We start from the raw sequence: 14,571 nt of genomic DNA on the forward strand, positions 1-14,571 counted from the left end.
CCTTGTACTCGGTGAAAAAAAAAAAAAAAAAAAAAGAAAAAATCGCTGCACCTGCTAAGTCCTCTCTTATCTGGAAGGAAAAGTAGTGGGACCAAGTGACTGACAGTGTTAAATGACAGCAATGGAGTGAGAAGGAGGTTGGAGAAATTGCTGAAAGACAGTGTAACAGAGATGTGCTGCTGACATGTATTTTATCCAGTAATTCTGAGTTTGGATCTTAAGGATGCCAAAGCCTTGGCTGCCCTTTGTGCTTTACAACTTTGAGGAGCTTTTCACCCATCACAAAATGGGGTGGATATTTACATTTTTCAGTTGATATCAAGAAATTTGGTTTTCAGGTTTCACAGATGTCAGCTTCCAGTGTGGATAGTGTTTCAGAAACAGTCCAGCTGAGATGGCAGAGTTGAGCAGTCTAGGAAAACTGAAAATGCTTGAGGAAAAACATTCCACTAATTATGACTCTTTTCACTTCCGCTCTCTCCTTTCCTAGCATAAAGGAAGGATGGATGACAGAACTCTCTCATTCAGAGAGGTACAATGGGCAGGCCTTTAAAGTGCAGAGGAAGTACCATCTTCAGACTCACCCACAGGTTTGGGATCCAGAAGGACCAGAACAGATCATTCAGAAAGAGAAATTCTGGAAATCATATATTTGCTCCAAACTGCCTTACTGTGCTTAGCCTTATCGCAGTATCTGAGCCTCACTGCAATATGTGGGACTGCCACCTCCTCTTAACTTAATTTGAAATGGACAATGTCAAACATGGATTTCTGTTATGAAAGAAAGGCCAAATATTTAAAATTTTAGCTTTCTAAAGAATAGGACAGAGTGATTTCAGTCTTTTTATAATTTCATTTAGCAGAAATTAGGAATATGGGTGATGATTTTTAAGTCCTCTACTTCATTCTATTGAAATAATGCTATAGAAAAGAAGGTCTGATGCTTTTTCCATCTCACTGAATTAATCCATGATTCTACCAATGTTCCCTTCAACTAACAACATTGCCAGCATTTTTTTCCCGTTTGCTGGGAGCATTTCCTGATACAAAGTCAATTAAAAATCATGTCTGTCCTGAACTGGGAATCCCATAAATTCAAAGATAGCTCTGGTTCCTGCCTATGTTAAATCTGGCTCTAAACTTGTAAGGACCTTACTCTATTTTTGTGGAGAACTCTCAAGACATGTATGACCTAGCAAAGATTACTTGACTCAAAAAAAAAATTCAGAGAAATTATCTGTATTTGCACAGATCAGTTTTAGAAAATATCATATACAATTTATGGAAAAACTAAATGACTGCCAGGATTTGTTAGATTGTGATAGAAATGTCCAAAGTTGTTATTAAAATCTCTGAAAACTATAAAACATAAAGAAAGCATAGAAATATTTATTTTACAATGTGATTATACCACAGTATAATCTAAAAAACCCAGCAAGTCATAGGAAAGATATGGCCAAAATCCAGAGAAATAACAGTGGAGAACACTTTACATACAAGAGAATGTGAAATAGTTTAAGAGTGGTAAAAAAGAAAAAAACCCATAAATAGTAATATCATTCATGTTCCATCAAGCTTGTACACAATCAAACGACACTTAAGGGTATATTATAACTTGCCATTTACTTACAGTAACTCTTTGGTGTAGTTCTGCTTTTGTTTCCTCATCTTCTCGCAGGTCATCAGCGATTGAATTAAAATCTGATTGCCACTGAGATACAAACTCCTGCTTGATATCTGGACGCTTCAAATAATCTTGGAATTGTTTTCTGTAAATTATGGTAAAATAAAGATTTTGGTGTTAAAAGACATATAGAATGTCACAAGAAAAATACAAAATATTAATGTTAATGTAATAAACCACTATTTCTACTCACCTAACATCTGCTAAGTAATGTATCACAGAGTGCTGTTCTTCCCTTAGACATCTAAGTATAGTTTTGATGGTATTCATATATGCTTTTTCTACCATTTCCCAGTAAGGTACTAAAAATCCAGGTATTTCCTGTGAATTTTTTCAAAACATCAAAATTATTTGATATATTTCTTGATAACCCGTTTAGCTGTAGCATTAGCAAATATAAGAAAGATTATTTCATGAAATCATATTACTGAATTTTTTTCACTAGGTTATTTCTTTTGATTTACAACTGTTTACAGCTGATTATAGACATTGTACCAACATACAGTTTTATCCTGTGCATTTATTTGGAAACAAGTGGCAGTACTCAAAATGAATGCCAAATTCCAGCAGAATACTCCAGCATCTGTGGATATACTCATAAACTGAGTACTTCAGTATCGAAATTCAGTGGTACACAACTGTTCAAGCTGCTAAAAATAGAAGCTGACTGTCTAGTGTTGCAGAAGTGATATTTGACTGACTGTCATGAAATGCAAAATAAAGCTCACGTCCAGAGGAAATGCATCATATGCAAGCTAACTGCAGTCATGAAGGCAAAACTAGGAAATATTAGGAAGGGAATTACAGAACAAAACACAAAGCATCATTATGCACCCTTGAAATCCAAATCTTAAAATACTGCAAGCAGACCCAGCTCCCCATCTCAAAAAATTTACAGCAGAACTGGAAGAGACAGACAGAAGGGCAAGAATTGTGACTGAACATATGAATTGCTCCTCATAAGGAATGTTAAACAGGTTATGACTGTATTGGAGAAGCAAAGCAACACTGAAAAAAATGAAGATTTAATAGATGCCTTTCACATCTTAACTATCTTCAGAAGGTGATTATAGAATTATTATTTATTGTAACTCACAATACAAGAACTAGGGTCATCAAATGTCCCAAGCAAACTACAGGTTTAAAGCAAAGAAACAGAAATACTTTTTCAGAATGAGCTCAATTATTCAGGCTATATCATGGAGATCAGGAAACAAACTGCATCAAAGAAAACACCTAGACATAATAAGGGAAGAAGATTCTATTGTGAGCTACTAAACACAAAGATGCAGATATAAAGTAATCTCAGGAAACCCCTAAATTTCAGATCCTTGGAAACTATGCAGATGTCCTTGGGGAAAACCTGTTAGAAAAAAGTAACCCAGGAGAAAGATCAGTTCATGCTTTCATTCTTACACTCCTTCTATGAGATGCACAACTGGCCCTTGTCAGAGACAGGAAACTGACATGGTAAGTCTATGCTAGTATTACATAATATTATAAAGCATTCTTATTTTGGCATCCATACTCTATTCTTCATCATCATTGTAAAGAATTTAGAAAAAAAAAAGATAAAATTTTAAACTTTCATAATTTTATGTATTTTAGTAGCAACTGTTATTTGTTTAACGTAGTACTAGTTTATTTTTCATTGAAAAATAGTACAAAGAGAACATGCAATGGGACAAAAGGTTTAGGTAGAATACGCATAAAAAAATGAGAAAAAAGTATACTTTGATATATAAGACTTTTAACCACAAACTAACATACCTTGGGAAGTGGTTCATCTACATAAATCCATTGATCTGATCCTGGTTCAATTGGTGGTAGTTCCACAGGAATGGGAGGAAGCAGATCTTGCGGTGTAACTGGTAAAAGCTTATCTCCTGGTGGTATTTCTTGAGCAGACCCTTGCATATGAATGTAAAATTAGTACCTTAAAATGTATTCTAAGTATCAATATACAGAATTAGATATCTGTGTATTTGACAAGTTCAAAATAATAGAACAGATTTGTTATTTCATTACTTTGGTGTTGTTCATCAAAAAATACACTGATCAAATCAGTGATGTCAGAGTTATAAAATTGCTTTCCAGTTAAGCTTATATTTTGCAGGACTGATACTGTTCCAAAACCATCACTGTGAAAGAAACAGGCAGATAATGAATTAGTATGTATATATATGAAACAAATTCTTTACCAGGTAAACCAAGGCCAGTGGTGTTGATACAATTCTGAGATTCATTATAACTATCATGATTTCAAGGACTCCCTGCTTAATTAAAGAACAGTTGTAAACACTTCCATGCCAGACTTGGGAAAGACTGAATCAAGAAAAACCAACATTTAAGAAGAAACAAACAGATAAATTGAGCTAAATCTGACCTAATATGGAGAATACACCTTACTCTGAGGAGAAGCTGGGAAGTATGAAAGATGATGCATGGGAAAAAAGAAACAGAAAAGGTCATGTGGTAGAGAACAACCCAGTGAAAAACTAACCCTGCTATCTTATAGTATAGCAAAAAAATACTGAATGTAGTTAGCAGCTTCAGAAAATGATTCAACCCTAGGATCTGTACGGACCTCTGGAAAGATACCAGCGTCTCCTCAGTGGCCATAGAAGGATCCTACAACAACTAGGGTTTTAAGTTAACATTAATTAACCGCTCAGAATCATGTGCATGAATTCTGGCCAGTTTTGCTGTGGATTTGAAAATATTCAAAGAAAATAAAGAAGCTTGCATTAACTGACAGTCTTATATTTTTGTTTGGAAGAAGCTTAACATTTAAAGAATAGATGTGTTTTGTTTTACTTTCAGTGTGGCAAATATGCATCTGAAAAACACTATCTTGCTGGGTGCTTCAATGGAAAAACTGTTCTCATTCTCCTGATTTAAGTTTATAAAAAGAACAAAACTGTTGGCCACATAAAATATGTTAACTACTTCAGCTTCTGCTAAACATTTTGAGAACCTGTCTCTGGATTTAGGTTTACCGTGTCATTCCTAGAACGCTACTGACGTCTGACTAATTAATATACCTTCTCACACCTCTGTTCTGCTTATATTAACCTAGTAGTGAAGGACATCTGGGAATCTATCAAAATAAACATGAAATCTGACATTATTAACTGGCCACAGGGATTTCTCCATAGGAAGTAAATAGCCCTTACAATACTTCTAAAAGGTAGCTGGACTCTAACCACAAATTTTCAACTACATCTGCATCAATAGGAATTTTGCTGTTGACTCCAGCAGCACTCTGAATTACATACAAGCACATAAAAAAACCAGTTCCAACCAGGTAGTTCTTCAAAAATGCTCATCCAGTTTTCTGTCAGGTATGGTATTTCCAAGAATTTTTCATGAAGTGGAAACCTTGTGCAGAAGTAGCACTCTAACCTTTTTTACTGTTTGTGCCTTCCAGGTACTTTCCAAGCTAATACTTCTGTTTTGGTTTGTTTTGTTTTTTTGTTTTGGTGGCAGAAGACACATCAAGACTTTCATGTAATAATTATGAAGAAAAAAAATGGTTACTCAGATGTCTACTAATCCTGGTTCACTTGATGCATCTTTTCCCCTGGATACTTCATCATTTTTCCTTCTTAATTTTTAAATTATTCTTCATTTTGGGTCATTAAGAGGAAAAATGGAATAAAGATGCACCAAAACACATATCAAAACCACTCTAAGTTATCCATGTTTTTAAGCTGCTGATGATAATTGAATACATGTTGATAATGCCAAGTTAATCTTTCTTATACCGTTAAGCTATCCCATATGGCGTAGATGCTAGCTGTAATATTTAAACCAGGAAGAAAGGATTTGATTTAGTAATCCTTTACTTCATGGAATTTAAATAAATCCAAATTACATTTTCTTTTAATTATTTTAAAACTTTTTCTTAAATGATCGTTACAGTTATATGAAATTGGTCCACATCCTCTGAAATGGTAAAAACACAACAAAAAGTTCAGAGTTCTAGTGCACTTGTCACTAACTCACACATCCCCAAAGTCTTGCATGGCCAGTGAAAATGTATGTTTCCATATAGTTTTTACATGTCAGTTATTAATTATGAAGAACAAAGTATTTTCTGACTGAACTGTAAAAAGTAAGAACCAGAAAACTTACTTCTATTCTGGGTTTTTGCAATTTCTTCCATTATAATTTCTTCAACTGTTTGGCACACAAGACTTTCTTCTGTCTCTGCGTTGACTTTCACTAGAATATTCTGATGGCCTGAAAACCATTTCTCTAATTTTGGCCACATGTCTAGAAAGCCTGAAAGTCTACAAAAATCATAATAATGTATAAAATTAAAATCTAACTAATGGAAAACAAAAATTTTTCCATGTTATTAATAGAATAATAATCCATCCAAATTAATAAAAAAAAGAAAAAGCAAACTATCTAATTTAATCTAGAACAAATCCATGCAACATTTTTTGCAAAATTATACTCCATTCACATCAACCCCTTCATTTTCAACATAGGAAAAATTTCAAAATCCTACTGTTAACTAGTCATATATTCCTTACTCTTTCTTGTCACAAGCTAAACCTACTTTCTTATATCACAACTAAAACAATAATAATCAATATAATAATAGTCTGCAATAGGTAATAGCATCAAATATTTAGAAACAAATCTTGACTTGATTTTGGTCTATGTAAAGTTAAACATCTAATGATTCAATAAAAAATACGAAACTGTTTTTCATAAATGTAAAAGTGCAAGACATAATTTTAGAAAATCTGTAACTCAAGTGCCTTTCACTCAAGAGGCAGTCACATGTTGTATGACATACCTCAGATATATGTATGCATAGATGCATATAGATATGCATATGTATACGTATTGTTCATGCAATATATATATCTGAAAAAGAAAATCTCCCTGGAAAAGCAAAACACATGGATTCTTATTTTCTAGGATTATTTATATTGTGCCAAAAATGAAAGTACTTTTTAAGCTCCACATTAGAGAAACTCCTAAAGAAATGCTTAACATTAGGCATGTCAGTACTATCATATGAGATTCAGATTAATTATATCCCTAAACATCTGTCTGAAGCAATTTTTTTGTGCTTCATATAACATACCTATGTAGTACCTGGTCCCTTGCTAAGTCAATTTTCTCTTCTAGGATATCAGAATCTGAATTTGTATTGTTGTTCTCCTGTTCAGTTTGAGATGATTTTGATTTATCTGCTGTGTGGAAAACAGCATATATAAGCATATATTGAAAAAGGCAACTATGCAGGCAGTTATTCGCCCAAAGTAAGGTAATTATTAAAAGAAAAATTTCAGTGTTTCTTGATCTTACATTTCTGCATTTAAAAACTGGGTACCAAACTTCCTTAAAAAAAAGGAAAAGTCAAGAAAAAATCATACAAATATTAAATTAAGCTGGAAAGGACCTGAAGACAGTGTCTTGCCTCTTCCTTTGTTTAAATTCATAGCCAATTATACCAGTAATATTTCCTGAAGGATGCTCTGCAGTCACAGAAATCTCCAGCTGTATAGAGGGAACATTCCTGTAGGCAGACTATTTTAGGCTTATCTATTCTAACAGTTAGAAGGGATTTTCCAAATCTAATTTGAATCTTCCTTGAAGTAACTACTCCTTTTCACAGCAGTGGGTATATATTCCACTGCACTGGAAGTCAAGGTACTCTTTCTCTCCGAGTCTTCTCTAAACTTAAAAAAAAAGACTTTAATTCATTAAGGAATAAGCCATTTTTTATAGATTTATGATTTTTTTTAATTGTTCTTTTGACTCTTTCTATCACCACGATACATCTTATGAAAGAAATTCTGTTTGGATTTCTGAGATTATATTGCATTATCATGTATTATCACATTTTCAAAGTGTTTCTGCAACACAAGGTCTTTAAATTAACAAATATTTCAAGTGTATATTATCTTCACCGCCTTGTCAGCAGAAGCTCTACTGGTTTTGCCTTATCCTCACTCCTACCTACACATAAAAAGTTAAACGGTGCTTTAATTAAAGCTATGTGCCATGTAAGTGCTGCAGTGAAAACAATGAAGAGGAACCTCCTTATAATTTGGACAACATGGGTCATATTAATGAAAAGAACTTAAGTTTTGCCAAGGTGTGTAAGGGCAACTAAAACTGTGTGGTCTGGAAATGAAACAGCCCTTAAAAAGCCTTTGATGTCTTTGCCTTTGTTTGCTAAAACTGACAATTTCTGATTGTTCACTGATTAAGTGAAGACAAGACAAAGGCAGTAATCAATAGGGAATGAATGCTGGCACTCCCAGGGAATGAATGTTGGCACACTCCTTTGGTTATAATTTCCTTCATCCCTTTCCAAATGTGTCTCCTGGAGAAAAATACTACTTACACACAATAATTTGTATTGAGGCATATTTCTGCACCTGTTGTAACTTGTGTTTTTTCCAGCTGCTGTTTTATGTGATACTAACACCAGCCACTCTACTACCTCAGCTCCAGTGAGAATTCAGTACAAACACAAACAAGCATATACACATGCACTTGCACACCTCCCATCTGCCTTTGACTAAAACAAATAAAAGTATTTAAAATAATCTGGAAGCATTCAAGGTGATAATGAACAGTTAATGAAAGTGATACTGTGAGATGTTGAGAAATTGTGCAGTGAGCTATTTTGCCCCAGTAAGTACAACTTACAGCTGTATCTGGTAAATAACGTTTGGGATTAACATGTTACTTATACCTACCAAGTCATATTTTTAGACAGCTAAAGTTAAAAGGGGCCTTACAGATGGAGGAGAAAGCTGTCAAGAAATCTAAATAATTTCTAATTTCTTAACTGTCAGAGGAAAAGACAGGTATTTTATAATTTAGTACTTTTAATTAAAATACGAAACTTGGTATTACATTGCATAGTACGCACAATTTAGTCATTTCAGTATTATAATAATCTTTACATTCCCTATACATCAGAATCTGCTTGTCATTTTACTTTGTTAAAAGTAGTTAAAAACTTACACTTCAAGTTTGCCACACGTTTCAGTACCACAGTGTCTGAAATATCCAATAGTATAGAAACATCAAATGCAGGTGAGGTAACAGGAAGCTTGCTAGGGACTCTAGGATCTGTAACAAGTGAGAGCTTTCCACAATTTTCATCTTTTGTTTCTGGATCAAACCCTGTATAGGCTTTTTCAAATAGCTTTGCCTGATCAATTGTCATTGGAAACCCATCCATAATCCACCCCTTCTCTGGTGGTGTTTGGCTAGAAGTAAATGAAGAACCAGAATTATCCAGTGAATTGATAGCATAATAGTAACACCTAAAGGAAAGCTTGCCCTAGCAGTCTTTCATTTTGAACTCAGTGTATTAAATATTCTGATGAATATGACTGATATTATTAAAACTGTAAAGCTGATTTAAAATCAGAAAAATAACATCAGGCCTAACTAAAAGTGAAAAACAAAAGCAAAACAATTGTTGCTATCTTGGTAAATAAAGTTTTCAAAACCACTCTACAGACTATAATCAGAGGTGTAATTTCATTATTTTCTCTAACTTTTGTACTGAAGTAAAGAACAGCAAAATCTGTTTCATAACTTTAAAATATTCATAAATTTAAAATATACTAATAGGAGTAATATAACTGAAATGATATTCATGTGGGAACTTAAGTGCCAATTGCATCAGAGTAGTTGAGACAATTTTCTGTCAAACAAGAGTAGACAAAAATAAGTAACCTAACTGCTGAAGTATGAATGCTTGGATTATGCATTTCACAAAATCTAAAAAAAAAAAATAGTAGCACATGCTGAATAGCTTCCAACTAATCGAAACATTAGTAATATTTAATGACTATGTTATAGTCATGTGTATATTTTTACTTACCTTCAGTAGTATACAATAATGTTTCCATAGTTTAGGGCTAAACTTTACCGCTAGCATTCTACTGCTTACATAAAACGAGCATTAACTAACTTCAATAATTAGCTCCACCTTTCAGGTAGAAGAGTCCAGTGTTCAAAAAATACCTTAATAAAGAGAATTGGCTGAATCTTGACTGCAGGATAGATAATAACATTCTAAATAACTGAGGAAAAAAGCTATACAATTTCATACTTAATGGCTTCCAATAGGATGTCAATTAGTAATTCATCGGGAATACTTTTTCCTTTCTTCAACAAATTCTGTGATGCGGCACCAAGCTGGGCACGTACAGATAGCTGTGAAAGAGTGCAGTGTAAGACTAATATGCTTAAAATATTCACAACATTCACTGTTAGAAAGATTATGATTCTACTTCATATATTATATATTATTTATTTATTTAAATTTAATGTTTATTGTCTTATTTATATTTGACATTTATTGTTATCTATTAAGGAAAAATATTTTTAACTGATGTAAAAAAGGCCTTACTTAATTGAAATCTCCAACTAATTTCCATCGTTACACTCATGAAAATGCCAGACAGAAACGAGGTTGAGAAACAAAGGATATGAAGGCCAAGAAATAAAAAATAAAGTGTTCTGGTTCTAAGATTAATCTGATTTTCACTACCATAAATCCACTGACAGTTTTCTATGGCAGTATTTAACTCCATTAGTTCTACAGGGTTTCTTCTATACCTTAGTTTTCAAAGCATTTTCCAGTGAGCAACGAAGTCAAAGAGAACATTGTAGAATTAAGTATTTTTCAACATAAAGAAAATAAACCTTGTCATAAGATGAATGATCTTGGCAGCAGGAAGATCAGGAATGTTTTTGCTAACTCAGAAATGACAGAATGTATCATGCCTTACATAAATGTGAGGTTTAACGTGAAGATATAGAACTTTAACAATAAGTACACCTCTAACCAGCAAACACTGGAACAGATTTTCATAATAAACTCTTCTCATATTTCACACAGAAAATGCTTGCAGTGAGGTGAATAAATTAATTCAGAATGATGAAAGGGTGTCAACATGTAATTTAACCAATGAATCTTTATAAAGTAGAAGCTAAAATTGGATTACAAACCTTGGATAAACCATCCTGACTGTTATCTGATGTAAATTCTTGTCCAGATGGATCCTTTTTGGGAGGACAATTGCCTAAAATAGGTATAATATGAAGTTTGACAATTCTATAATATCTTTTACTATAGATAAGTAATGAAAGTATACACTTCATTATCGTTCTTTAAACAAATCAATACAGGATCTACAAGTGTTAGAAGCATAGGAACATTGATTAATTTAGGTTGGAAGCAGCTTCTGGAAGTCACCTAGTTCAAGTTCAACCTTCTGCTCAAAGAGGCATGAGTTAAAGGTCAGCCTAGGTTGCCCAGTTTTTTACCCACTGTGATCTTGAAAACCTCCAAGGATGGAAACTGTACTATGTCTCCAGGAAATATGCTTCAATTCTTGACAGTTCTCATGGGGAAAGGGCCTTATCTTATGTCTAGTCAGAAGAGCAAAATGAAGGCCCTTTACAGGTATCTCCACAGCAAAAGGAAGGCTAGGAAAAATGTGGGCATGCTGAAAGAGACATGCAAAAGACTGAGGTATCCTGCGACTAGCAGAAAAGTCCGCAGCAAGAAAGATTCACCCTTGCTGGAGGAAAAACAGTTTAAGGAACATTTAAATAAACTGGCAATACACAAGTCCATGGAACCTGATGGCATATACCCACACATGCTGAGGGAACGGGATGATGTTATTGCTAAGCCACTCTCAATGATCTTTGAAAGGTCCTGGTGACTGGGAGAGATTCCTAGGACTAGAAGAATGCAACTGCCGCTCTTTTCAAGGAAAGCAAGAAGGAGGAACTGGGGACATACAAGCCCCAGCCAGTCAGCCTCACCTCGGTCCCTAGGAACTGAGGGAAGGAGTAAGCATGGAAACCATTTCCAAGTACACTAAGGGCAAGAAGACCACTGGGAGTTGAAAGGATGGATTTGTGAAGGGGAAATCATGCCTGACTAACCTGACAGCCTTCTACAATGAGGTGGCAGCCTCAGTGGTTGACAGACAATCAGCACGTGCTGCTTGCTTTGACTTCTGACACTGTCTTCCTTAACATCCTCATAGACAGACGGATGAAGTACAGACTAGGTAAGTGGACGGTGAGTTGGACTGAAAACTGGCAGAACTGACAGGCTCAGGGGGTTGTCATCAGCAATGTGAAGAGCGGCAGAAGGTCAGTGGTCAGTGCTGCACCCCAGCTGCTGAACCTGACACCAATATTGATTAAGATCTTCATTAATGACCTGCATGGTGAGACAGAATGCGTTTGCAGACAGTACAAAACCGGGAGGAGCGGTTGACCAGCCAGGTGGTTGTGCTGCCCTTCAGAGGGACCTCGATGGGCTGGAGAAAAGGGCCAACAGGAGTCTCACAAAGTTCAGCACAGGGAAATGCAAAGTCCTGCACCTGGTGAGGGAAAACCCTATGCCTTCAGCACCAGCTGGGGGCCTTGAAAGCAGCTTTGCAGAGAAGGGCCTGGAGGCCCTAGAGGAGACCAAGCTGACCGTGAGTTAGCAATGGGCCCTTGCAGCAAAGGCGGCCAACAGTGTCCTGGACCACATTAAGATACGGCACTGGTGAGACCCTATCTGGAGTGCTGTGTCCACTTCGGAACTCCCCAGGGCCAGAAAGACATGGATATACTGGACAAGGCCCTGACAAATAAGGTCTGGGAATACGTGACACACAAGGAGAGGCTGAGTGCTGGGACTGTTCAGTCTGAAGAAGAGAAGGCCTGAATCTTATCAGTATACAGAAATATCTGGGGGTGGGGACAGGAGTAAAGAAAACAGAGACAGGCTCTTCTTAGCCAAGTAAAACAATGAACAGCAACAGACTTGAACTGAAACACAGGAAATTCCATTTAAATATAAAAATATTAATTGTAACAGTTACAGAATATTGGAACATGTTGCTCAGTGCAGTTGTGGAGTGTCCATCCTTGGAGATGTTCAGCATCAAACTGAACATAGCTCTGAACAGCCTGCTGTAGTGTCCCTGCTTTGAAGAGGAGGGCTGAACTAGATGATCTTCCTTCCACCCTCATCCATTCTGTGACTTTGAGTTTAAGTGGCTACCCGCATTGTCAGTTCCCTTCTTGGTAAAATCTGTTGTAAAGAAAAGTGAGGGAAGGTGAGGGCTTGCCCTTCCTTCCTTTTGGAAACTGCTTTGAAGCTGAAGCTCTCATCCTAGACCCTGCCTGTGGTACATTACAGCTGTGTAGCAGCCATGTTTGCACCCTATATACTATCTCCTTAATTTTAACCCTGATCCACACCTTATGACTTGAGTACCCAGCTTGACATCAGACTTACTTCACTGTCAGAATTGCATAGTTGTCACCAGACTGAGGCTCATGCTGATCAATGCCTCTGGACCTGACAGTGGCCCTGACTTCAGTCGGTATCCTGACTCTTTGTGAATATTGGCGCTTCCTGCTTTGCTATTACCCTTGTCACCTAACCCACCTTCCTCCATGGAGCAGCCTGCACTTGCTACTCCCAAGCACTAAGAAAGTATGGAATCAGGAAATCCATTACAGAAACTACTGTGAAAACTCAGATGTCATGGATATTACCTCAAATGTACAAGAGAAAGGGGAATTGCCATTTAAATCAAATAAGATAAGAATGAAAATTAAATTTTATAACTATACATAGCCATACATGTAAATAAAATATATACACACCTTTAGTTCCATTGATAGCTGTTTGTGTCTGGAGGTTTTTTAGAACTTTCTGTGGTAATTTTGGTAAGTTCTTCTGGACCTTGTATCAATCATGAAAAGAAATGTATTAGAAAAGCACATACGTATTACAGGAAAAACAAGTCTGTCAATTCTAGCTGGTTCTTGGTCTTGTAAGTCAAAATTTAGGATTAAGTTTGAAATCTAGTAAAAAACATTGAAACATGCTTTCTTTCTTATATATTTCATTCTCATATCCCTGTGGGAGCCAAACCCAAAATGAACAAAAATACTTACCTCATCTTGTTCCCCAGAACTCTCTGCTTCTTGTGGAATCCCACTGTGTGCACTTTTCATTTCATTCTTCAGAAAAGCTTGGATGGCCTCCTGAACCAGATTATCAACAGAAAGTACCTGAATATTGCAAACTAATACACAAAAAAAAATCAGTTCAGTTTACAGTTTCAGTTGAGCATACATACAGAGAGACTATTACTGACAATTGGATTATTTCATTTGGGCTTTTGATGTAAGCTATTTCCACTGTCTCTTCTCTGTAACCGCTGCACAGCATGCATCTACAATCACATAGAGATCTCACTAGACTTTTCCATTAACAAACATCCCCAAACTCTCAATGCAGAATACTAAATTAACACTAAATTCAAGTTTAGGTGTTGTTAATCTCATTTTGGAGATAATGAATGAATGACTTCCAGCCAACTCTCGCAAAACAGAGATGCAGCTGACATTCGAAGATTAGTAATGCAAGGATTTGCCCAAACAATTTTCATTTTAGAGTGGGATTTTAACACAAATAAACATTTCTAAGAATTTTAGGGGGAAAAATATCTCTACCTTTTTCAATAAACTTTAAACAGGTAGTTTTTCCACTAAAAGGTTTTCCCAAAATACATCCTTTGACAGGAAATGGAGGAAATACTGGAGGTGAAGAATTGGGTTTTAGAGGATAGAAAATCTCCATCAGTCTATGAAGCACGTGACCCAATATGTTGTTATTAAGTGGAGGTTTGTTTTCACTGTTCTCTTCAGTTGGGCACCATTCCCCTGTCATACTCTGTATAAATGACAAATTACCAAATAATTTGTCAATATGCCTTGTCTTTCAACTTTCTAGTTATATGTATTTATACAGAAACACAATACGCACAATAACCACACCTGAATAGTACTAAATATTAAAA

The 14,571-nt window shown here is 35.6% G+C and overlaps 1 protein-coding gene across 1 annotated transcript in view; it reads right to left on the bottom strand.

Annotated features, from left to right (window-relative positions):
- SPEF2 (sperm flagellar 2) overlaps window positions 1-14,571 on the bottom strand; it is an 87,233-nt gene that overhangs the window by 45,655 nt on the left and 27,007 nt on the right. Inside the window, exons 11-21 of the mRNA XM_037374491.1 lie at window positions 14,225-14,444; window positions 13,664-13,794; window positions 13,370-13,448; window positions 10,694-10,767; window positions 9,792-9,895; window positions 8,690-8,937; window positions 6,792-6,900; window positions 5,819-5,979; window positions 3,455-3,609; window positions 1,878-2,005; window positions 1,631-1,769 (exon numbers count right to left, since the gene is read on the bottom strand). Of these exons, the coding sequence (XP_037230388.1) occupies window positions 1,631-1,769; window positions 1,878-2,005; window positions 3,455-3,609; window positions 5,819-5,979; window positions 6,792-6,900; window positions 8,690-8,937; window positions 9,792-9,895; window positions 10,694-10,767; window positions 13,370-13,448; window positions 13,664-13,794; window positions 14,225-14,444 (1,548 nt within the window). The remainder of the gene's footprint in view (window positions 1-1,630; window positions 1,770-1,877; window positions 2,006-3,454; window positions 3,610-5,818; window positions 5,980-6,791; window positions 6,901-8,689; window positions 8,938-9,791; window positions 9,896-10,693; window positions 10,768-13,369; window positions 13,449-13,663; window positions 13,795-14,224; window positions 14,445-14,571) is intronic.

The sequence above is a fragment of the Falco rusticolus genome, chromosome Z, assembly GCF_015220075.1.
Source record: "Falco rusticolus isolate bFalRus1 chromosome Z, bFalRus1.pri, whole genome shotgun sequence".
Taxonomy (NCBI): Eukaryota; Metazoa; Chordata; class Aves; order Falconiformes; family Falconidae; genus Falco; species Falco rusticolus.